Source organism: Neofelis nebulosa, chromosome 3 (genome assembly GCF_028018385.1).
Source record: "Neofelis nebulosa isolate mNeoNeb1 chromosome 3, mNeoNeb1.pri, whole genome shotgun sequence".
In the NCBI taxonomy this organism is placed as follows: domain Eukaryota; kingdom Metazoa; phylum Chordata; class Mammalia; order Carnivora; family Felidae; genus Neofelis; species Neofelis nebulosa.
The window spans coordinates 60,299,616-60,326,117 of record NC_080784.1 but is presented as its reverse complement, the minus strand read 5'-3'; the positions used below and the strand labels follow the sequence as shown (position 1 = coordinate 60,326,117).

Here is a 26,502-nt window from a genome sequence, read left to right as displayed (position 1 = left end):
AGACAAATGATGAAAACTAGAGAAAAAGAAAACATTAACAAGCTCCATATGAACTTCTAGAAAAGACAAAAAAACGCTAGAAAAAATAATGGCCAAAATTATCCAAATTTGATGAAAACCACTCACAAATCCAAGAAGCTCAACAAAACCCAAGCAAAAGAAACATGAAGAAAATGACATCAAGGCACATAATTATCAAATTTACTAAAACCAAGGCTTAGGGGAAAAAGCTAAAAACATCAAGGAGAAAAAAGACATATTACATACAGAGGAATAACAAGGATGATAGAAGATTCTCATCACAAGAAATGCAAACTGGAAGACATTGGAGCAATATCATGAAGTACTAAAAGAAAAAAATATCAAGGTAGAATTCTATCCCCCCAAAAAAATCTTTGCAAAAGAAAGGCAAAATAAACGCTTTTACAGACATACAAGAGCTGAAAGAACTCATCATCACCAGCAGGACTACACAACAAGACAGGTTAAAGTCCTTCAGGCAGAAGAAAAATGGTAACACATGGAAATCTCATTTATACAAATATTATGAAGACTGTTGGAAACAGTAACTACATGGGTAGATACAAAAGACTGTTTCTATTATTATTTAAAATTCCTTCAAGGATAAATGACCATAATGTATTGTGGGGTTTATCACATAAGGTAAACAAACAAACAAAAACACAGCATAAAGACTAGGAGGAAACAAATCTAAGTATACTGTTGGAAGGTTCTTACGCTATATGAGAAATGTAATCAATCTCTGGAAGATAGACTGTAACTTAAAGATGTGTGCTATAATGTCTAAAGCAAACACTAAAATAACAGTAAACTGAACAATAACAGAGATAAAATGAAATCATAAAAATACTCAATCCAAAAGAAAAACAAAAGGGCAAAGGAAACAAAGAATGGATAAGACAAAAAACAAATGGCAAAATGTCATTTTTAGATCCAACCATCTTAACATCCACATTGAGTATAAATGGTCTAAACAACCGAGTTAAAGATTTTAAGAATGGATTTAAAAAGCAAACCTAACAACATGCTGGCTGCAAGAAACCTACTTTAGATATATAGACACAAAAAGACTAAAAGGGGGCGGGGGGGGACTGGATAAAGATATACCAGCTAATATTGAGTAAAAAAAAGTAAAAGTGACTTTATTAATAACAAAGTAAATTTTAAAAAAAAGAATTTTCTAAAAACTGAACTATTGATAATCACAATGCAGATTAATCTCAAAAAGCATTATGCTGAATTTAACAAGCTAAACACAAAAGAATACAAACCGTTACAGTGTTTAAATGAAACTCTAGAATAGAGAAAGTTAGGGGCCCCTGAGTGGCTCAGTTGGTTGAGTGTCTGATTTTGGTTCAGGTCATGAACTCACATTTTATGGGTTCAAGCGCTGCATCAGGCTCTGTGCTGACAGCTCAGAGCCTGGAGCCTGCTTCAGATTCTGTGTCTCCCTCTGTCTCTGCCCCTCCCCTGCTAACACTCTGTCTCTTTATAAATAAATAAATACATAAATAAATATATATATATATATATATATATATATATATATATATATATATATATATTTTTTTTTTTTTTTTTTAGAATAAAGAAAATTAATCTAAGAAAAAATTCAGAAAAATTCTCCTCTGGGACTTCTGCTAGAAGCAGAAACTGACCAGGAAGAGGTATGAAACTTTTTGTTTGGGAAGATGGTGATGTTCTAGAGGTTTGGGTTACATAGATATAGGCTTGTGTTAAAACTCAGCAAATGTTCATTTAAAATATTTGCATTTCACTGTATGTAAATTTGACATTAAAAAGAAACAAACTTCTAAAAAAATATTGAACTCTGCTTAATGATATGTATGTTATGAAGTACTTGGGACAAAGTGTACCAATATCTGCAATGAACTTTAAATTGCATCAAAAAATAGGGGTGCCTGGGTGGCTCAGTCAGTTAAGCATCCGATTCCTTCTGGCTCAGGTCGTGATCTCATGGTTGTGAGATTGATCCCTACAGCGGGTTCCACATGCAGCCTGCTTAAGATTCTCTATCACTGCTGATGGCAATGCAAACTGGTATAGTCACTCTGGAAAACAATATGGAATTTCCTCAAAAAATTACAAATAGAACTGCCCTACAACCCAGCAATAGCACTACTACTTTATCCAAAGGATATAAAAATGCTGATTTGAAGGGGCACATGCCCCCCAATGTTTATAGCAGCAGTATCAACAAGAGCCAAATTATGGAAAGAGCCCAAATGTCCATCGACTGATGAACAGGTAAAGAAGATATAGTATGTATGTATGTATGTATGTATGTATGTATGTATGTATGTATGTGTCTACACACACACACACACACACACACACACACACACACACACACACACCACTCACCCACACACATGCACATATGAAGGAGCTCAGAGGGATAAACAATAAACTGTATCTGTGGTTACCTGGTAACAGGGATGGAAATGGAGTATATGTTGAGGTGAAGAATAATTTTATACACTGTTTATACTATGTAAAAACTTACCACATGAAATATTTTGCCTACTCAAGTTAAACATGATTTTTGAACTCATGAGACAAAGTATTATTTATGTTACAGTATTCTCAATCTCATGCTATTTTCCATATAAAAGTGCTTTTAATAAGGTAATAAGGTATCTCATATGTCCTCATATATTTTTCTGAGATAGGGCTATCTGATCATTCAAGATTACCCAATTGTTGTATGGTCTGCATATGACCTTTTTTCCTACTTTTTAAGAAAACATGGCAGAGATTTCTTTTATCTTGTATAAGACTTGCTTGCATTCCTCTACCTTTGCCTCTATCCCAACCTGTCATACTGGTGATAGTTTATTGCCTCAGAAGTGCTCTAAATTATTTACAGCCTCATCACCTGAGAGATCTCACAACATCAGTTGCGTTTAACATATATATGTAATTAATGACTACTCTTCATTCATAAAGTCTGTGCTACATGATAGGAAACATAAAATATGCAATACAAGTCAGGCAAACGTATTTTAAAAGTTTATATTACAAAAAGGAACATAGGTAAAATATATTAAACAAATGAAGAAAATAATTACAGCATGTAATTAGTTCCTTAAAAATAATAACATTCTATGATTTAGAAAATAATCTTAGAAGAGGTCTACTTTTAATAGAGTGCTGAAAATTGAACAAAGGGTTTCAAGAAAAATGGGATAGAGAGAGTGGACAATAATCCAGTACATCAAATGCTACAGATACATAAAATAAGGATAGCTAACTACCAACATGAGCATCTTTGGAAACACTTAGAAGGGTTTTGATGCATGCAGTAGAGAGGGAAAGTTCAGGGAGAATGGAAAGAAAGGAACTGGAGTTGTAAAAAGGTAATGCTTTGAAGAGCTCTGCTATAAAGAGGACTTCAGAAATGGGGTGAAAGTTGAACAACAGGGACAGAAAAAAATAAAAAAGAAAAAGAAAAAGAAAAAGAAAGAGGCAGCCACGCAAAGAACTTAGAAGAGAGACAAGGGGAAGAGGATTGTGAAAAAGAGTTTGGCGTGTTTTAAGAAGTGAAAAGAAGTGAGTATAGGTAGAAAAAAATGGACAGAGTGAGGATACAGAGGGAACCACAGGAGAGCCTTGTAAATTATGAAAAGGGCTTCAGATTTTTATTCTAAGTGCAATAAAATCAATTAGATTTAAAAATTTTGCCCTTCTAATTAGCATAATTTTCAGGTCTCTAAGGTTACCGTGATTCTATATCCCAAGTAATAACACTTTACATCTTTCTTCTCCTTTACATCTCCATAAATGCAGGTTTATTAATTGATAAACCTGTGCTGAGCTGTCAGCACAGAGCCTGATGTGGGGCTCAAATCCAGAAGCCATGAGATCACGACCTGAGCTGAAGTGAAACGCTCAACCAACTAAGCCACCCTAGTGCCCCCAGATCCTTGCTATTTGTAAGGTTGAATAGTTTTCTCCATTTTTCACATACAAAGAAATTTTCCAGCCTCTCTCAATCCAAGTGTTTGTTCTTTCAGAGTATTCAAGTTTACATGTGTGCAAAACCAAAACAGATTATTAAGATTTTATACATACTTTCAGTTGCAGAGAAGGATGTGTCCAATGTTAACTCATCCAGGGGAATCACAAGTTGCCCTCCCGCCTCCCATTTCTTGCGATCAGATGAAACCGATTTTTCCTTTTCGGGCTCTTTGGCATCTTCACTAACGACCACTTCACATGTATCAGAGTGACATTGCTTTCCTTTTTCATCTTCTTGAGCTTTAAGATTTTGATTTAATCTACGGAGTATTTCTCGCTTACTCTGAAACAGTTAAAATGTTATACTTTAATATGTATACAATTAAGTAAAATGACTGAGAAAGTTTGAAAATTGTACCTACTGAAATAGCATTGTTAGTCTTCTGCATGTCTTCTGAGGTTTCCTGGATATCAGTTAAACTACTGTCCTATAAACACAGACAGTTACAGAGTAAGAAATAATGTTATTTAAAATGCCTACCTTAAAAACTTTCATATTTTTGTTACTTTTTGTTTTTTATTAAATTGTTCCTTGTGAATTGTCTATTCCTGTAAAATGTTAACACAGATTCCTTCATTATACTTAATAGCAGAAGGGACAATTCTCAATTATTTGTCTTATTTTTAGATTACGGATCACATATCTAACTAAATCCTCTTCCTTTTTGGCATCTGATTTTTGGTAATTTTATGTCAATGGTAGAAATAAAAAGAAAATTAACTGATGTACTCTCTTAATTGGAGCTAGGGAGTTTAGTGGATAGAGTAACTCAGGATAGGCTGTATTATTTTGAAATTGTCTTCATGTTTCATGTACATATATTCCTGCTCAGCCATACTACTAAACATAATTGAGAATTGGTTTCTCTCAGTAAACAAAGAGAGTAACAGTAATGAGTTCTGAGTCCTTTATACCAACAGTAATATAAATTCTGTCTTTGATTAGTATAATCATAGTGATCTAGACCAACTCGAATTTTTAAACACTCACAAAGACGAAATTAGTAGTTATGAATGCTACGAGAGCAAAAATAATCTGAAAAATGCGGAGTAAGAAACAGCAGTTTTCAAAGTTTTAAGTAGCAATATTTACCAAGACAACACATAAAGAAAAACCATTTCATTACATAGATTACCTCAAATTTTGAAAGATTTGAGGAAAATACAAAAGAGTATAGTGGTCAGTTTTAAAGTAATACATGTAAATGAGACAAAGAGCATTTTACCCCATAAAGTAGTCAGGAATTAGCAGTTGCTATAACCAGAGAGATGAACAGCTACTTGAGATGTGAGACTGGGTACCAGGAAGGAAACCACACAGTGGTATCTAAAGTTGAAGTGAACAACGCAGCACACGCAAAGTCGTTATCAGAAAGCAAGAGACTAAACCTACTTAAAGAACAGTAATTTCTTACACGAAGTTCTTGAGAGTTACCAAGAAACTTGTATTTTCCTACTCAGTCTTATTTTCAAGATAAACACAAAGGCTATAAAAAAAAATGGTGTATCAGTAACATTAGTGTTGTCTGCAAAAACTTAATGAAATTCAGCCAGAAATTAAAAGGCAGAGACATTAATTAATGAGATAGGAGAGAATCAGGTTAATGTGTTACATGATTCAGTAGACTTCTCCCTTCTCTGTGTTGAATTCTGGGCTGAAATCCCATACCATGAGCCTATTTCCTTTACTCCAGAACAGAGTTTTCACATTTTAGATGAATACCTGACACATACTTCCAAGTTTAAGCTTTTTATTTGCCCATATTTCTTTGTTTCATTATCCATTTGGCATGACAGAGATTTATAAGTAGAAAGGAAAAGAAATAATTGATGGAGTAAGTGTAATTATAATGAATCTTCCAACATTTGTTATGCTAAAAATTTCCAAATAAATGTAAACATGCCTTGGATTTTATTCTTAGAGTTAATTTAAGTACCAAATAGACATTATTTTTTAAAAAAATGAACCTTTCTTAAAAAAAATGAAACTGTTAATTGTGAGAGTGTTTGTTTGTTAATGTTTGTTCCATCACAAATGTTTGTTGCACTATTTTCTGTACATTTTTATATATAATTTATTGGTTCAATATTCTTTTAAAGTAAAAATGAGAGACAATCACTTAAATCTATTTTTATGTATTAAGTGGTCCTAGATATAAACCTATCAGCAATGAGGCTCCAATACTCAGAGTAAACTATACGCAAAAATCTTAACAAGTAATTCTTTTTAGAAAAAATTTAATGAAACACTAGGAATTAATGTAGTTTCATTAAATTTAATCCTTCTAATAACTTTTTGCTTTGAGGAGTTCTAAATTTTAGGGAACTTACCATACCCACTTCTTTCAAAGCTGAAGTCACAGAAATAACAGATTTCATCTGTTGCTTTGATGGAGAGCCACCTGCTTCAGGGTGTCCCAGTGGCGGAGACATATCAGAACTCTTTACTCCTTTAGCCACCAACTATAATAAAAAATTTAAATATATTTGCAACTTTATATTTGTATGAAGAATAAAATGGTATTTATCAAATCACTGTTTATCTACTCTATCCACAGTTACAGTTTTTTCATTTCTCAATTTTTATTGTGTAAGACAATGTGCTAGGTCTGAGGAAAGATCAGAAAAGACAGAAACATCTCTGGCCTGAGATGTAAACATAATCAAGTCTCATGTAGTACTAAATAACTCCTTTCCATTGCATTAACAATGTTTAATAATTTTTTTTAAAAAACCTGATTTCTAAAAGATTATGACATCAGTCCCTCCACTTTAATTTTAATTCATTACAACATCTGATGGGAAGAAAAAATATTTTACTTATTAATCTTAAACTTGAAAAAGAAATGCTTGCGTAATCTCTAAAAGTTTGAACATCAATCACCCAACATAAGAGCCCTCATTATAAAAATGTCAACAGAATGAAAGAATGGGGGAATGGAAGAAATGAAGGTACAGGTAATAAGATTTAATGTCATTAAAAATATCACAAGTTATATTCAAACGTGTCTTTTTTTATCTTGCTGTTTAGACTTTAAACAATATGAAATAAGACATGTTGAACCATTGAACCATTCATCAATATAAGGAAATGGCATTTACAGGTATGCTCATGGTAACATGGCAGCAAGTCTGTTCTCTACTTTGTTCTCCTTCAAACCAGTAAACAAATATTTCTGGTGAGTATATGTTTCAAATGCAACACTTACTGAGCACTTGGAAATATAAGGTAGCAATTCAATTATATCATCTAGTCTTCTGAACTCTCATTTAACATAATACCTATGTTATTCAAAAGAAGATGGAAACAGCCATCACAATACTGAAGAACAAAGTTCAAGGAATGATAATACGTAATTTCTTCAAGTCTTACTATAAAACCACAGTAATTAAGACAGTGTAATACTGGTGAAAGAATAGACAAACAAATCAATGGAATAGAACATAACTCAGACCCAAACGAATAGAGCCAAATGAACTTTAACAAAGGAGCAAAGGCAACTCAATGGACAGGAGTTGCCAGGAGAAAGGACAAATGATACTACAACATCTGGACAACCCAGATGTTCCCCCCGCCCCCAGAAAAAGGATCTAAACAAACATCGACGATACACCCTTCACAAAAATTCACTCATTACAGACCCAAACATAAAATGCAAAGTTATAAAACTCCTGGAAGGTAACATAGGAGAAAATCCATATGATTTGGGGTTTGACAAGACTTTTTAGATACAACACCAAAGGCAAAGCCGGGAAAGACAGAATTGATAAGCTGGACACTTCACTAAAATTTAAACCTTTTGCTCCATGAAAGACACTGTCAAGAGAATAAGATAAACCACAGACTTAGATAAAGCATGTGCAAAAGACATGAAGACTTAAATCACTGTTAATTAAAATATACAAAGAGCTCTTAAAACTCAACAATAAAAAAAAAAAAACCCACCCAATTAAAAAAAATGTACTAAAGATCTGAACAGACACCTCACCAAAGAACATATACAGATGGCAAACAGGCAAATGAAAAAAATGCTCCACATCCTAGGTCATTTGGGATTTGCAAATCAAAAATTTTTTTAAATCTTTTAATTTATTTTTGAGAGACAGAGTGTGAGCAGGGGAGGAGCAGAGACAGAGGGAGACACAGAATCGGAAGCAGGCTCCAGGCCCTGAGCTGTCAGCATAGAGCCCGACGTGGGGCCCAAACTCACGAACCATGAGATAATGACCTGAGCCGAAGTCAGATGCTCAACCGACTGAACCACCCAGGCACCCCTGGGAATTGCAAATTAAAACAATAATGTGATACCACTACACATCTACAACATTGGTTAAAATCCAAACCACTGACCACACCAAATGCTGCTGAGGAGGTGGATCAACAGTTCTCATTCATTTCTGATGGGAATTCAAAATGGTACAATGGTTTGGAAAACACTTTGGCAATTTCCAACAAAACTAAACATACTCTTACCATGTGACCCAATAATCACAATCCTTGGTATTTACCTAAAGGGGTTTAAGACAGATGTCCACACAAAAACCTGTATACAGATGTTTACAGCAGTTTTATTCATAATTGCCAAAACTTGAAAGCAACCAAGATGTCCTTTAGTAAGTAGATCTTTTTTAAAAAAGCAAAAAACTGGTACATAATGGATTATTATTTAGTGCTAAAAAGAAATGAGCTATCAAGCCATGCAAAGTCACAGAGGAAACTTAAATGCATATTATTAAATGAAAGAGGTCAATCTGAAAGGCTACATACTGTATGATTCCAACCATATGACATTCTGGAAAAGGCAAGACCATGGAGACAATACAAAGATGCATGGTCACCAGAGGTTCGCAGGGGAGTGGTAGGAGGAATGAATAGGCAGAGCACAGAGAACTTTTAGGGCAGTGAAAATACTCTGTATGATACTGTAATGATGGTTATATGTCATTATACATTTGTCCAAACCCACAGAATGTACACTACCAAGAGGGAACTGTAATATAAACCACACACCTTGGGTGATGATACATAAATGCAGGTTTATCAATTGTAACAATGTACAACTCTGGAGGAGGATGTTGATTAATGGGAGAGGCTATACATGTGAGGGGACAGGGGATACACTGGAAATATGTATCTTCCTATCAATTTTCCTGTGAGCCTAAAACTACTCTAAAAAAACTAAGTCTTTATTAAAAAAGGGCAGAAACATTGCTCTAATCCATAGTTCAGCACCGTTGAAAAGTATACTGATATTTAAGATGTTATAAATAATTTTAAAAATCTAAAGCTAACACAGCTGGGTATTATCTGGGTGTCATCTTGAAAGATGACATAGAAATATTTTGAAACTTTACCATGGTCTTCCTTCCATATGGTATATTCAAAAAAGGTAACAAATTCTGAGGAAATAGAAACAAGTTCCAACTGGTTCTGAAACACTAGCAGCATTTTTAGAGAAGTATATTATTTCTCTAGATGATTATTTTGAAGGAAACACATTAATCTGGATGTACAAATTCTATCATATTTTTATCAGTAATTACTTCTCTAATCACATATCATATTTATCCACTGTATAATCTTGTGAATGTTTAAATTCACTTAAAGAAATGATTTCTGCTATTTTAATAAATAAACTTGATGTGATTTTTGTGAGAAAACAAATATATAATATTTTATAAAATTTAATCAACATATTCAAAAATGTATTAAGTGTCAGGGTGCCTTGGTGGCCCAGTCCGTTAAGCATCCGACTCTTGATTTTAGCTCAGGTCATGATCTCACAGTTCAGTGGATTGAGCCCTGCACCGTGGGACTCTGCACTGACAGCATGGAGCCTACTTGGGATTCTCTCCCCGACTCTCTCTCTGCCCCTCCCTCACGTGCATGTGCATGTGCACACTCTCTCTCTCAAAATAAACAAAACAAAAAAATAATTTTAAAAAAGATGTATTAAGTGCCAAGCACAGTGCCAGATAACGGCTATCCAAACTGAAAGACACATGGTAACTATGTGAAGTGATTTGTTAACTAACCTTATTGTAGTAATCATTTCATAGTATATACCTATGTCAAATCATCACATTGTATGTATATTGCATACTTAACACAATGTCACACAACTATACCTCAGAAAGTTGGGAAAAAAACCCAGTATGTTGTAGACCAGAACTAGCTGCAATAATTTTCAAACAAAAGACAAAAACAAAACAAAATTGATCATTTCTCTCAAAGGATTATAAACTATAAAAGAAAGGGAAACACATAAATCTATCAGTATGTTACAGAGAAATAAAATAAGAGAGATGTGTGCTAAATGGTCTGGGAGAAAAACAAACAAAATAAAACCAGAGAAGGAACTAACTAACTCCTGGGAGGGGAGAAGGTGAGAGTGACCTTGGTAGAGTAGCCAGTTTGAACAGCTATTCATTGTTTAAGAAGGTCATAAAATACAGTTCAAGTAGGACAGTTCTACACTCAAATCCCCAAATCTCACTGACTAGGGACCTGTGATTTTTCATTGTTTCTAATCCTCTCTCAACTTCAAACTTTTTCTCACTAAAATGGGAATGGTGTGTACTCATTGTCTCCTTACTGCAGGGATTAAATGTGATAATTTATGTAAAGTGCACAGTTGTGTGCCTAATAAATGGTAGTAACTATAGTTCAGCAAACATTTATTTAGTTTCTACTAAGTAACGTTATTTGGCTTAAACACTGAAACTATGATTTTAGACCCTAACAAAATGAAGAAACTGGCTTTGCCCAGAGCTAGTTTTTAATCTCCAGAATGCAGAATAAAAACAATAACTGCCCATCTATGCATAATCAGAGTTTAAAATTTTTACATTGCACAAGGTTTTTTTTTTTTTTTAAATATACTGGTTTTGAGAGAGAGAGCACACGTGAGAGAGTGTGCATGCACATGTGTGCACAATCAGGGGAGGGACAGAGAGAGAGACAGAGTCATAAGCAGGCTCTGCACTGAGCACAGAGCCCATCGTGGGGTTCTATCTTACAATGGTGAGATCATTACCTGAGTAGAAATCAAGAGTCAGATGCTTAACCAACTGAGCTACCCAAGTGCTCCAACACTGCATAAAGTTTTATGACACAGAAGTTGGTAAGAAGCAAAACCTGAGGGGTGCCTGTGTGGCTCAGTTGGTTAAGCCTCTGACTCCTGGTTTCAGCTCAGATCATGATCTCATGGTTTGTGAGCTCGAGCCCCACATCAGGCTCTGCACTGATGGTGCAAAGCCTGCTTGGGATTCCTTCTCTCTCTGCCTTGTCCCCACTCATATTCATTCTCTCTCATTCTCTCTCTCAAAAATAAGTAAACTTTTAAAAATGTTTAAAAAAAAAAAAGCAGAAATCTGAAAGACAAATAGTTGCCATCATAAATTCAAAAAAGCCTAAGATTTTTAAAGAATGATTGAAAGAGAATTTAATTGTATAAATAAACAGGAGAAATAACATGTATTTAACTAATTTTGCTAAAGAATAAAACCAACTGCCTTTCTCAGCCTATGACATAATTTTCATTTATGCTTTTAAAGATTATTGCAAAGTTATTTCCAAAATTACTATGCAGATGCTTAGACCTTAAGGAAACTCATAATAAAATTAAAAAGTCACCCATACCCTATAGCTCCAACTTACTGTATTTCATTTTTTATACTTTTTTAATGCTTATGCACATACACACATGATTCATATACAATTTAAACAGGGTACTGGCATAACTCTCTAAAACTGTAGACATATGGCCAAAGAAAAATTTTACAACCTCTAGGGAATACTTAGCAGATTTATCTTTAGTTAAGAATGGCAAAAGTCACATAAGGAAATTGAAACCCCTTTATCTTGACTTTCTATTCTTAAATTGTGAATATTCTTAAATATATTCTTAAATTTTTTATATGAAATAGAGATATTTCTGTATTAATCTCAACCTTAAGAGAAATCTAAAGTAACAGAGACAAAAGTGTTTACTGATAAAGTGCTATGAGTTAAACTGGTATGAGACCAAAAATAATCAAATTCAGTATAGTAGGGATTATGCTAAAACATGGAAAATCTCTACTAAATTCTCTTCACACTGTTCATTTTTGTACCTGCATAAGCACATCTTTTAACCAAGAGAATATATTTTTAATGAAGAGAATGACACATATTACTATTAAAAATGTGTTTTGTATTATATTAAAATTTGTTTGGCTGCCATATATATGGTTAATGACTGGTATATAGTCTATTACCTAAGATACCTGATTCAATGTGTAAGACAAACTTATTGGCACCTTTATAATAATGATCTTCACCAGCCTTCAGTAAATGCTTATTTTTCATAACCAAATATATACTAATCTCTCCCCTGGGTCAACTAAACTAAACAGATCATAAGAACTTGAAATAAAAAACACACAAAGAAACTCAGACATAATGAAATCTAAACCAAAGAATACAGACAAAAAGACTGCCCTACTAACTCATCCAATTACTTAGTAACAAAACTGTATCAGTTAACAAAAATGTAAAGGTAATTCTAGTAACTAGTGAGATGTCATTATAAGCCCAGGTAACACACACCACTAACTGATCAGTACAACAGGAGCTGGGCCTTCTATGTAAGTAAACATCATGAATATATTTTTTTATAACCTGGATGTTAAGGCTTTCAATGTGAACCAGATCCCGAGATTTTAAAAAAATAACATATTTTTAAATTGTTAAAAGAGAAAACACTAGACTGAGTTAATTCAGAAAGTTGATCCAATATGATAAACAACACTAAAATTAAAAAGAAAACAAAACAAAGTTTTACATAAGATAAAAAATTAAAACCTAAAAAAGAAATCCAAACAATTTTGTTAAAATTGGTCACCCAGTTACATGTAGTATATATATTTCATTCTAAACAGTTTTTCAAAATCCAAACTTAAAAAAATACTGCAACAGAAACAGAACAATGAGCTGAAAGTTTCATTGTGAAGTTAAAAAAATAAACTGCTTTAGGAGCTATTTTTCCTAGCCATTTTCTCACTAAGTTCATAAATTCAAGACTTTTCTACATTGCTTATATCTCCAAAAAATGTTTTTAACTATCACTGTAAAATTGCTTCTATTATATCTGCTAATTGTATCTGTTTAATTTTGCTAAAAAATTAATCAGCAGTGCCACCAAATGACAAAATGCAAAATTTTACCAAATAGTGAGGCCAGGTTTATAAACACATGAAACTGTTTACCTGTTCTTGAAACACATATAAATACAAATACTATTTCATCTCTATATGCTGAATGATTTAAGGATTTAACATATGTTAGGAAAATATTAAAAGGCCTGACTACATACATATTTTGACTATAGAGCAATTTCATACATAATTCTATATAGCTTGAAAATACATGGTCAAATTTTATCAAATTTACATTTAAGTTCTCAAAATATTACCTTTGAAGAACTAAAAATATATTTTTATCTGAATAATTTTTCTGAGCTAGTACTGCTATACTCTATTTATAGGAATGTCTAAGAATAAGAACAGTCCAATGTGGCCACCAGGAGGAAGTATGTCTCCACCCTTAAAGTAGCTATATAGAACTGTATGGCAGGTCCAAAGAAAAGAGCAAAGACATAAACAGAAATGAAATACACAAGAGCTAAACACAATGAAAAAGGAATTCCTCACACTCAAAAATAGTCTCTCACCAAGACAGAATTTCCCTGATTCTACTTTTCATTTAATTTTAATTATTAAATGCACTGCTACTCTTAAAAAACTCTATCTTTTTTATGTTTCACTCGCAATATGAGTCTATATGGTTGACTGAAAAAGGCAATACTGTATTATTTGGGGGAAAAAAACCCTATTACCACACATGAAAATTATTCTTCATATTAAAGTACTATGTTTTATTATAATTTTTACAATGAAATGTGTCAAAGACAAAATTTTTAAAAATGTGTCTTACATACTGAAGAATTAGAATAATTAAGGCAGTGATTTTTACCATTTGTTAGATCAAAGATACTTTGATAATCCGATGAAAGACATTTGGTCTTACTTTAGAAAAATGCATCAACATATATGCAATCAAACTAAATTAACATTTCAGGAAGTTAATAATGCTAATTCTAACTGTGAATAACATATTAACCACTCCTGAGTTAGAGTAACACTCAATAGGGAGGCCTGGGTGGCTCAGTCAGTTAAGCATTTGACTCTTAATTTTGGCTCAGGTCATGATCTCACGTTTGGTGAGTTCGAGCCCTGCACTGGACTCTCTGCTGATCTGTGCGCAGACCACATGGAGCCTGCTTGGGACTCTATCTCTCTCTCTCTCTCTCTCTCTCTCTCTCCCTCTCTGCCCATCCCTGCTTGCACTCTCTCTCAAAATAAATAAAACAAACATTAAGAGTAACAGTCAATAAATAAATACAGATATATGAAGTCCCCATACTGCATCTAGATTATGTTAAATTAGAACTTATTTTAAAATAATTACTGGGTAAAATAACTTTAACTCATTTTCTAGAGATTAAACTGAAATTAAGTACTTATATTATGACGACTTTTTCTAAGCAATTTAGATAGAACAATACTAGAGATCATGCCTTTCATTTAGGAGATAAGGAAATAAAGGCCCACAAACAGAAGTCAGCTCCCCAAGAAGGCAAATTCATTGGCAGAGTTGAGACTAAAAATCAAGTATTTGGATTCCCAGACTCATTTTTTTTTTCTCACTACACGATGATGCATTCAGTAAACCAATATTTGAACATTCCTCCATACATAATTCTGAAATGTCATGAGCCACAGATTTCCCAATGCATTTATTTGTGTTACTATTCGCCAGATACCATGCTAGCATTTTACAAGGTGAATCATGGTTCTTTGGTTGAAAGCAACAGAAACTAATTCTGGAGGAAAGGAGGAGGTGGGTAGGGGAAAGGAGAAAAGAGAAAAGAATGGTAAGTAAGATTATAAAAGCAAAGGGAAGCCCTCTAAAAAGAACAGGAACCAGAGTAGCTGCATGGATCTAGGTAGCAGAAATGAATTCATTGTTTCATCAGGTTCTCTTATTGGATTAAGTAAACTTCAAATCCTGTGATATTCTGCTCAAGCTTCAAGCTCTGGGAGATAATTCAACTGATCTACATTCGATGACGTGCCTATCCTTCAGCTAGAAGAAGCCAGAATACCTTGTTTGACAGTCTTACTGAAACAGCAAACAATAAAATAATTCCCCCAAATGAAAATGGGTTGCTTGCCTATTGGACCTCAAAAGTCAGACTCACTACCACAGTTTAATGCTGCCACCATAAAAATACTTCTGAAAGAACCTGAGGAAATACAAATTTGTACAATACTAGAAACTAGTATTGTCTATCATTAATAGAATCATAAAAGCTGTCATTTGTGTATACTTTAGAACTGTCTAAGACAGATCTACCATTAAAAAACAAAATTCAGAGAAAAAACTGGGTATTTGTACTGGTTTACATGCCTTAAAAGAACAAGGACTCTTTGGGTTTTCTGGGACTGTATTTTAATTATATGAGTGCTACTGAAAGTGTGTTGGATGGGTTTATGAGGTCTAATCAGCCTTCTGGAAGGAGAGAAATCTGGCTCCAGTTGGTTATCTGTGGAAACAGAACTATGCTATTATACAGCTGCCTAATAATAAAAGCATTATATGAGAATGTAGAGCTCAAAGCTGAATCACTGTTGGGCATAATTTGTAAAATGTACTTGTTAACATATAAAACCTAACATGCTTCCAGAGATGCTCCCTGCTCCCCTCCCTCTGCCTCTTCTACCACCATTACCACTACCACCTGTGAAACTTCTGCTCCTTCTGCTTAGGGAAAGTTAGCTTAATGCTAGGAAGGTCATCAGAGGAGCAGCTTTGAAATAGGGGCTCTCAACCTAAGAGGCATCCTGATTCTCTTTGAATCATATCCTGCAGACCACTCTGAAACACTGTTTCAGACACTTCCAACAGGGAGCATGATTCCACATTGATCTCATGATGTGTCTATTTAAATGGATGAGATTGTGAGGCAAGACTAAGGATAACAACATTCTGAGGTAGGCAGAGATGGGAAGTGTGTTCACCAGAAGGCATATAGGTCTATATGGCAGGTCCAAAGAATGGGACAATGATAGAAATGAAATACACAACAAAGAGTGAAATGCAAAGCAGGAGGAACACATGATATGCAAACTATAGTCTCTTACCTAATCAAAGAACAGACTTCCACAGGTACGATGCCTGAATTGATGCTAAGAAATATGCAGATTGAGGACCCTGCTATGATAATTTAGATAAAAAATAAGGTAAAACAGCTCCATTTACAACTGTAGGACTGTAATCCAGAGACGTCAATGAAGTATTGAGCACCAATGAGAATAAGAAGGCAAAGAAATAAATGAAACAGTCAACCCAATAGGTAGATTTTATACACTGATGCTGAGTGATCAAGCAAATATTTATACTGACTCTTGGACAGTGGTTATGACCTTGATGAATGAGCAGGACATTTAAGAAATAATGCTATAAAGAGAAACTGGGCTTTTGAAAAACATTATACAAGATGTACTTAAGACCACATTAAAATTTTTTCAAATTTACTTGTTTTGAGACAGAGACAGCATGAGTGGCGAAGGGGCAGAGAGGGAGAGGGAAAGAGAGAATCCCAAGCAGGCCCTGTGCTGCCTGTGCAGAGCCCAATGCAGGGCTTCAACTCTGGAAACATGAGATCATGACCTGAGCTGAAATCAACAGACACTTAACTGACTGAGCCACCCAGATGCCCCAAGACCACATTTTAAAGGTGTTTGTGGGCCGTTTTCAGCCCACCAAAAGCAGATTTCAGGAAAGAAATGTAATTACAAAGCTCATGCTATGTTTTCTCTGAGATATACTAACTTGAGCTGTTGGAAGTATAATATTCTGAATCACTAAAATGAGCAGTCCCTACATGACTGGGAGAAAAAGAAACATTTCCCATTGATAAATGTACTACTCGTATATCCCACATGCCAATCACAACATGAGTTAAGACACAGACATTCACTTTACCTTGGGGGAAAAACACAAAGTTATACATAGTTGGTACAGTGGCAGGTGGCTATATAAGCCTGCTGCCAAAACAGGCCTATGCATGCATACTGACAGCAGTGGATATGGAGTAGCTGACTCATCTCTAAGACTAAAGGGAAATCACATAATCAAAGCCATGCAGACTGCTATTATAAAATACTCTGATGCCCCCATGTAATTTTGCATAGTGGATCACATTTTAAAAATAAGGCTGATTTGCACTAAGCATAAGCTTATCATATTTAATGGATATATTACTATGCCAATCACCTTCGGGTGCTATGTAGACTGCTAGAGTAGACTATTAAAGACTAAACTAAAAACTCTTAAGGTCAATTGCAACTGTGGTATCGTAGCTGAACACAAGGATGATAGCAGTAGGTGCATCATGAGGAAAGCTGACTGAAAAAAGAACACACAGGGAGTTTCATACCAATTCATCTTGATATAATCTCCGCCCTACTGTGCAAATCAGCACAGGATGAAACATCCCTGTTTCTTGTGTTGAAGATACAAACCCAAGAGAAGAAAAGCAGATTGTTCCCAATTGCTATATATGTATTTCACCAAAAGTAGGCTCGTACTATTTTCCAGATGAGGGTAAGCTTGAAAGAGATTTGGGTAATAGAAGAAATCATTGGCTCTGACTATGAAGATGAGTTATTTCTTCTTCTGACAAATTTGGCTGCCAATAAGTTAGCATGGTAATTATTTCATACTCTTGCCCTATTAATTCTATATCTATAATAAAGGAAAGAAAAGAGGGAATTAAGGAACACCAGACATAAAACATTTAAAAAGCACTGCAATCTAAAGCCAGGTAAATTCTGGGGCGCCTGGGTGGCGCAGTCGGTTAAGCGTCCGACTTCAGCCAGGTCACGATCTCGCAGTCCGTGAGTTCGAGCCCCGCGTCAGGCTCTGGGCTGATGGCTCGGAGCCTGGAGCCTGTTTCCGATTCTGTGTCTCCCTCTCTCTCTGCCCCTCCCCCGTTCATGCTCTGTCTCTCTCTGTCCCAAAAATAAATAAAAAAACGTTGAAAAAAAAAAATTTTTAAAGCCAGGTAAATTTTGTCAATGGTCCAGGAGATAATTACTAGATACTCTTGAGGAAGATGGAATACATTACCACAGTTACTGTTTCACACTCAAGCCTTGTCCAGGCTATGTCTATAGTCAGGGAAAAAAAGGGGGAATAAGATAAGATTTCCTGACTGGTGGACTTTTAAAACACATTTCTGATAAAAACTGTACAACCTAGAGATACAATTATATTCCTTATTATTTTTCCACACATAACAGAGAAATGATTAAACTATTTCCATTAAAAACAGGAATAAAATATTATCCACATTGTTATTTAATGTTGTCCTAGAAGATCTGGCCAATTTAATTAAAGTAAATAATAATATAAGGTACAATTTAAAGAAACAGGGGAAATTAAGGTGTAGTGCATAAGAATAATGACTTCAACACTGGGCGGACCCAGGTTCAAATCCCTGTTCCATACTTACTGGAATTATGACCTCATCTAATTGTTTTATCCTTTCTACATCTGCTTCAGAAAGTTGTAAAGATTAAGCAAAGCAAAACATGTGCAGTGCTTATAATGTGCATGGCATACAATAAACTGTAAAGGGGCACGTGGATGGCTCAGTCAGTTAAGCATCCAACTTTGGCTCAGGTCATGATCTTGAGGTTCGTGAGTTTGAGACTGGCATTGGGCTCTGTACTGACAGCTCAGAGCCTGGAGCCTGCTTTGAATTCTGTGTCTCCCTCTCTCTCTGCCCCTCCCCCAATCATGCACATGCATGTGCTTTGTCCCTCTCTCTCTCAAAAACAGACATTAAAAAAAATAATAAAATGTAGGAATAATTGTTATGATGTATATATCATGACTACCTGCAAATGACACAGCTGCATACTAAAAACCCAGAAAACTAAATGAGAATTGACGGAACAGGTAAACTCATTCTATAGCAAAAACCAATGATTTCTCCAAATATCAGCAATATTGTTAGAAAAAAAATAAAACCCTGTAAAACAGAAATTTAGAATTATGTACTATCAAGAAATCACCTTTACAAGAAATGTAACAAGTTTGAGCTTAAAATGATCAAAATCGTGTAAGAGATATAAAAGAAGAAAATGAGTAAATGTAGAAAATGAGTAAATGTAGATGCCCCGGGATAAGTTAATTTGTAGGTTTAAGGTAATATTGATAAATGGGAATGCAAGCTGGTGCAGCCACTCTGGAACACAGAATGGAGGTTCCTCAAAAAAACTAAAAATAGAACTACCCTACGACCCAGCAATTGCACTACTAGGCATTTATCCAAGGGATACAGGTGTGCTGTTTCGAAGGGACACATGCACCCCCATGTTTACAGCAGCACTATCAACAATAGCCAAAGTATGGAAAGAGCCCAAATGTCCATCGATGGATGAATGGAAAAGAAGATGTGGTGTGTGTGTGTGTATATATATATATATATATATATATATACACACACATACATACATACACAATAGAGTATTACTCGGCAATCAAAAAGAATGAAATCTTGCCATTTGCAACTACGTGGATGGAACTAGAGGGTATTATGCTAAGTGAAATTACTCAGAGAAAGACAAAAATCATATGACTTCACTCAAATGAGGACTTTAAGAGACAAAACAGATGAACATAAGGGAAGGAAAACAAAAATAATATAAAAACAGGGAGGGGGACAAAACAGAAGAGACTTATAAATATGGAGAACAAACTGAGGGTTACTGGAGGGATTGTGGGAGGGGGGATGGGCTAAATGGGCAAGGGGCACTAAGGAATCTACTCCTGAAATCACTGTTGCACTATATGCTAACTAACTTGGATGCAAATTTTAAAAAATTAAAAATAAAATTTTAAAAAATGTAATATTGATAAAAATTCCAATAGAATTTAAAAAGAAAGAAAAAAGAACAAAAATTACCCAAAAATGTGTCTGGTAAGGAAAAAGAGAGCACGTAACTAAGGCAAACACTGTAAAAAGAAGAGTAAAAAGGAAATGAGGAAAGAACTCTATCAGAAATTTAAATATATTCTAAATCCATAATTATTAATACAATGAGGTGCTGGCAGACAGAGTAATGGAGCAGAAGAGAGAGCTTGATGCATGTATACTATAGATTCATTCTCTAGCATATATAAGAATTTAATATATATAGGTATTTATATTAATATATAAAAGTAGCTTTATAAATCAGTGGCAGAAGGAAAGTGTAGCCATTAAATGATGCTGGGTCTTTGATTAGGTACTTGGCAATAATAAAAACTAAAATGAATAAGTAAATTAGGTTTTCACCACAAATCAAATCCCAAAATAACTTCCATACTGATCATCCATAAATATGAGAGAGAGAGCAATAGTGAGGGAAAGTGGGGGAGGAGAGAAGAGAGGGAGAACGAATGAGAATAAAAAATGGGAAAAAATAGAATTACCAAGTTATAATGGTGATATACTATCCAGTAAGAGATATAAGAACATTAACATGAGTAGGATCAAGAATATGAGTTAAATCTTACATGCTCTTCCCATACTTTCTTTTCTCTCTCATATGCTTCCTTTCTCTTTCGTTCTAATTGTTCTTTTAGTACAGCAGCACGTGCACTTGCTTGGGCCTGAAAATAAAACCAATCAACAAAGTTAATTACCAGAAAGAAGGGCATAGGTTTTTGTTTTTGTTTCCCCCACCAAGTCTATAAAGATACTTATTAGCCAAAAAAGAAAAGTTTGGTGGGAGGGAGAATTTCCAGAGTAAAAATATAAGCTCACTTTATATCCCCAGCACCTAAACCAGGGCTCAACACACAGCAGCTCAATGAAAATAAATGCAGGCACATTCTAATGGAAATACAAATGTAAAAGTTTTAAACTATGGTTATTATGTACAGACTTTATTTATCTTCAGAGAAATGGACAATTATATTTTTCATTTTTAAGATTATCATTTATTCTTTTTAAAGTTACTTGTGTAATAGCTTCATACACTTATGTTATGATTTCATCAAATTGTTCTCCATAAATATAAGATATGAAGAGAAGACGACACTATTTTTCAGAAACCAAAGAGTGAGGGATAAATAGGAATGTAAAATTAAGGCAAGAGAATAACTATTCAAGATTTAACACAATTGTCTACCCCAGGTTCCAATTTTCTCAAAGAAAATCTGTTTATTTCTAGTCTATACCTTAAGTGCTTCAACTTTTTTACGCCTCACGTCAGCCTCCTCACTTCCTTCTTGTCCTTCAGAACAATCAGCTTCTTTCTACAAAGCAAGTAGATAAGCAAACCACTTAGGACAGAGCCTCGAATTGAGGGCAGAGCTCAGAAGATAATATGAACAGACTAACACCTAAAAATATAAAATGGTAAATTGTTCAACACTATTAATTTTCTCTCACAGCTGCAAGTGAACTCTCTACAGCTATCAACTCTTATGAACAATGAATGGGGAAAAAAAGACAAAAATAGAATGATATAAAATGTCCATGGGTACTACCTATGTTTTCCTCTCAGAATTCCTCTGGAACAAATGGTCTTATCGATTGTAAATCCAACATACAAAATTTATTTTTTCTCTATGTATAGTTTTCTGATCTTTGACTTTCACTCTCTTCATCAGACTTTGTGTTAGTGTCATAGCATTTTTAATCTTCCTCTATTATAATGTCATTCAATTACTTTTTTTTTTTCCATTCAATTACTTTTTAAAAAGTTATTTTTCAACCTGCCTTTTCACCACGAAGTTTGGCTCTAATCTGCTGGCGCTCATTGAAATTCTGCAGTCTTATTTGTCTCAATCTTGCCAGATAAACCTACAAGGAGAGAAAAAGAACACACAATATTTTAATTAAAAAAAAAAACATTTTTATTGCTAAAAATTTTTTTGTAATTTAAAGAAAAGTGTTAATCTGAATACAAGAAATAAAAGTTTTGAAATCTGGTTAATGGAAATGTAATATTAGCTTTCAAGTGTTTAATTTAGATCAACTTATTTCTGAAAAGAAATACATTATAAATTCTTAATTTTATCAAAAGAAAAGAAATTGAACTCAGAATACTGAATATCAGTTATGGGACAAAATTATGACACAGCAGGTCAGTCAAATTATATTAACAGGTCCCTCTAGACCTACAAAATCCTTAAATAATTGTTAAGAATTTAAACCATGCAAGAAAGGAAGGCAATAAACTCAAAAATGGCTATGTGACGGAGGTAGCGAACATGCGGGAAGCATACCTCTTCCTCTTTGTTTCTTGGCTTCCCTCCTCTTGAAGAGCTGGACCTGCCTCCATACATAGCTGCCAGGTTTTGCAGGATTCCCTGTTCATCATTTAATGTACTAAGTTTAAAGAATGACTAAGGCTACATCAGCATCTTACCTAGGAATATCCAGGTGCCACTTTATTTCTTTTGGCAAATACTGATCATTTCTAGCTGATAAACTTAGATAAACCCTGGCATTTTCCTCTATCGATTTAACCAATACATTCAGTGAGAACATTGAAGGAATCAAACCCCAAACATAATTATTCAAAACAGAGATCAGGTATGTTTTTATTAGCCATTTAAGTGATCAGGTTTTTAAAACTACTTTGGAGGTTAGCTAAACCCCAAATCAAAGTTTTGTTCTGTAAAAGTCCAATCATTTCTACAAATTTGTTTACATACTAAATATATAGTATTTACATAATATTAAATATTTGAACTCAAACTCTATACTCAGGAATGTCCTATTACTATACTGCAAATGATTATACTCAATCACAAACTGACATCATTTTTAAACACAGTTTATCATAAACATGGAATTATGTTCTTATCAGAAATTATTAGTATCCTTTAAAAAAGTATCAGATTGCCAAACTATCCATGTTCTCTTCCTTCAGCACACAACCACGCTATAAGATTTTTCCTTAAAAAAAAATCCTCAGTGTCTCACTTCCCTATCTAATGTCTTTTTATCAGCTTGCTGAAAGCATACTTTCTACATACATGACCATTCATGACTTCTATTTTCCTGCTTCCTACTTACTTTTTTTTTTCCTATTTACTTTTTAATACACTACAATCTGGTTTCCAATCCCACCATGACTCTGAAAATTTTCTAGGGTTACCACTGACTTCCTAGTTAACATTTCAAATGGACTCTTTTGAGCAAATTTTGCAATTAACATTTCCACTGGAAATTAGTTTGAATCCACAGAAGTATTTTTTGTCTCATAAAAACATATATGTTCGCTGTAGAAAACTTATAAAATATAAATCACAGTTCTACCATCTGAAACACCTAAAGTCTGTTATTCCCTTCCAAATTTCTGTGCATATGTACAAATACTTAAGCATCTTATCTTTATAACACTTGAATCTTACTATAGTTTTTCTGATTTTACCTTAATATTAATTAGCGTATTAATTTTAATATTCTGAGTCTCTCCTCATGTTCACTATCCTTAAAAACATTATTAACTGACTATATGATATTCATAATACACCACCAAATAGTGTTCTCTAAATAACACTTAAAAAAAAAAATCTCTCTTCTCTTTCATATTTATATTAGCACTCTCTCTTGGGTTCTTCCAATCAATCTTCACTATTTTTCACAGGCTTTTCTTTTCCTTGGCTCATCACTAATGTCAATATTTTGTCAAGACGCATTCTCTGGTCTTCTTTTCTACTCATTCCCAGACTGTAACATATGTTGCCAATTCCCGAATCTAAACCAACGTCGTCGCAGCCCTCTTCTCTTGAACTACTTGAACTGACGTCTGGACAACTCCACCCTTTATGTAGCAAAGCTACTTCAAACAATTTACAAACCTGACCTCATCATTCTTTTTACTATATGATCTTATTCCCATTTCAGTTACTGATCACAGTCAACCACCCAAGTCAGTGAGATGGGAGTTATCATTACTTCTTTCTCTTCTCTGCCAAATACAAATGACTGTCAAATTACCAATCTACCTCCTCCTAGTTCTCTAATTATCCCCTTAGTTTCTGCCTTAGCTCATGCTCTTTTCTCTTGACTCCTGGATTTCCAAGACCCTTCTAATTTATCATTATGCCTCTTAATCTATTCTATACCCCAGTCTACTCGCTACACTGCAGAGTAACCTTTTTAACAGTCTCTTTCACATCAAAGCCCACCTAAATCTTTCAATTATTCCCATTATCTTCATAATATAATCCACATTCTGTTCTGATGCATAACAGATAAGGCTGTTTGTGACCTAACCATATCTATTCTCATCTCTGCCATGACCTAATCATAAAGCCTACATTCTAGCCACGACAACTATTTGTGGTTTGCAGACTATGCCATGATTTCACTCATCTTCTGAAAATGGCTAACTCTACTCCTCTTCCGAAATGCAAATCAAATATCTCACCCATGGAAAGCCTTGCTCATACCTCTTCCAGTCAGTTAAGTGTGACGTGCCATGCCATTTTTATATATACCTTCTGCAGCAGTACTCATCAGTGTATTATAATACAATATAATGGAGGACAGGCAGTCTCAATATAATGGTGGACAGGCAGTATACTCTGATGGTTAAGAATATGGACTATGGTAGACTCCAAATTCTGTCAGTTCACACATTTGTCAATGTCACCTACCATCGCTGACCTTCACCAAAATTACTTGCTGTAAGCTCGGACATAATAATACTGCCGACTCTGTGCATATGTACTAGAACAAAAAGTATTATTATATGAATGTGCTCTTTCTCCTCTTCCAGTCTGACAAAAGACTACTGCCCCTCTTCAAAGCAATCTTGGCATTAGCTTATCAGATACTTGAGCTTTTGAGATAGAAGTAAGAGACTAGGAAGGTGAAAGAAAACAAGAAATAGGCAGGGCTGGGCAAATATGTGAAGTGAACTCTGAAAAGATGAATGAAATATCTACAGAGTTACAGGAGAGTGGGTGGAGAACTGAGTACTGCTATAGACTCTTATCTTCCTTTCATGGTATTTAAGAACTTTAAGTAAAAAAACCTGAGTTAGTTTGAAGCAATTTTTTTTAACATTTTACTTTGAAATATTATAGATTCACAGAAAGGTAAAATATACAGGGAGCTTTCATGGACCCTTCATCCAGCCTCTCCCAATTTTATCATCTTGATAAGGACAGTACACTATCAAAGCCAGGAAATCGATTTCAGTAGTTATACATGCATAATTGTGTATCTGTGTCAATGTAATTTTATTATACATATAGATTTATGTAATCATCACCATAATCAAGATACTCAATTGTACCATTACTTTAACACTTCACAGACACATTCACTATTCCCATACCTAACACCCATTAACTAATACAAACAAAATTTACATATTAGAATCATACAGTACATATCTGTTTGAGATTCACTGTTTATAACAGTATTATTTTCTTGCAGTCCATTCAAGGTATTGGATGCATAAATCAATAGTTTGTTACATTTTACTGCTAAGTAGAATTCGATAGTATGAATATACCATAATTTGTTCATTCATTCACCCACTGAAGGACATTTGGGTAGTTTCAAGTTTTGGACTATTAGGAGTTAAAGTTGCTGAGAACACTCATGTACAAGTTTCTGAGTGAAAATATGTTCTTTTCTCTGAGACATACATGCAAGAATAGAATTACTTGTTCTTGGTATGGTAAATCCATTTTTAGTTTTAAAGGGCACTACCAAGCTATTTTGCAGAGTGGCTTTAAGTTCTCACTAGGAATGATTGATCCAGTTTCTCCACATCATCACCGGCATTTGGTTTTGACCACTTTTTAAAAAAAATATTTATTTATATTTGAGAGAGAAGGGGTGAGAGAGAGATAGTGCAGGAGCAAGGGAAGGGAGAAGGAGAGAGACAGAGACAGAATCTGAAGCAGGCTTCAGGCTCTGAGCTGTCAGTACAGAGCCTGACGTGGGGCTCAAACTTACGAGCCATGAGATCATGCCCAGAGACGAAGTCAGATGCTCAACTGACTGAGCCACCCAGGCGCCCCTGGTTTTTATCACCTTTTAATTTTAGTCATTCTGATAGGTGGGTAGTGATACATTAATGTGGTTTTAATTTGCATTTCTCACATAGCTAATGATGATGAACTGTCTTTCAACAGTTTATATGCTATCTGTATACTCTCTTCAACCAAATCTTTGGCTACTCTTTTGCAGGTTTTCTAATTGGATGCTCTGTGTTTTTAATGTTGAGTTTTGGTGATTCTTCATGTGTTCTAGATACAAGTCCTTTGTTGAATATGGGGTTTACACATATTTCCTCCCAATCTGT

General features: G+C 34.4%; 1 protein-coding gene across 8 annotated transcripts in view; it reads right to left on the bottom strand.

Moving 5' to 3' along the window:
- NEK1 (NIMA related kinase 1) overlaps positions 1–26,502 on the bottom strand; it is a 219,655-nt gene that overhangs the window by 73,728 nt on the left and 119,425 nt on the right. For 6 of the 8 annotated variants that reach the window (XM_058720928.1, XM_058720926.1, XM_058720921.1 and 3 more), the window contains 7 exons: positions 22,454–22,537; positions 21,941–22,028; positions 21,401–21,474; positions 20,735–20,830; positions 6,394–6,525; positions 4,425–4,490; positions 4,117–4,345 (listed from right to left, as the gene is read on the bottom strand). In XM_058720928.1, coding sequence (XP_058576911.1) covers positions 4,117–4,345; positions 4,425–4,490; positions 6,394–6,525; positions 20,735–20,830; positions 21,401–21,474; positions 21,941–22,028; positions 22,454–22,537 — 769 coding nt within the window. The remainder of the gene's footprint in view (positions 1–4,116; positions 4,346–4,424; positions 4,491–6,393; positions 6,526–20,734; positions 20,831–21,400; positions 21,475–21,940; positions 22,029–22,453; positions 22,538–26,502) is intronic. The other 2 variants (XM_058720923.1, XM_058720929.1) reach the window with 1 other exon arrangement.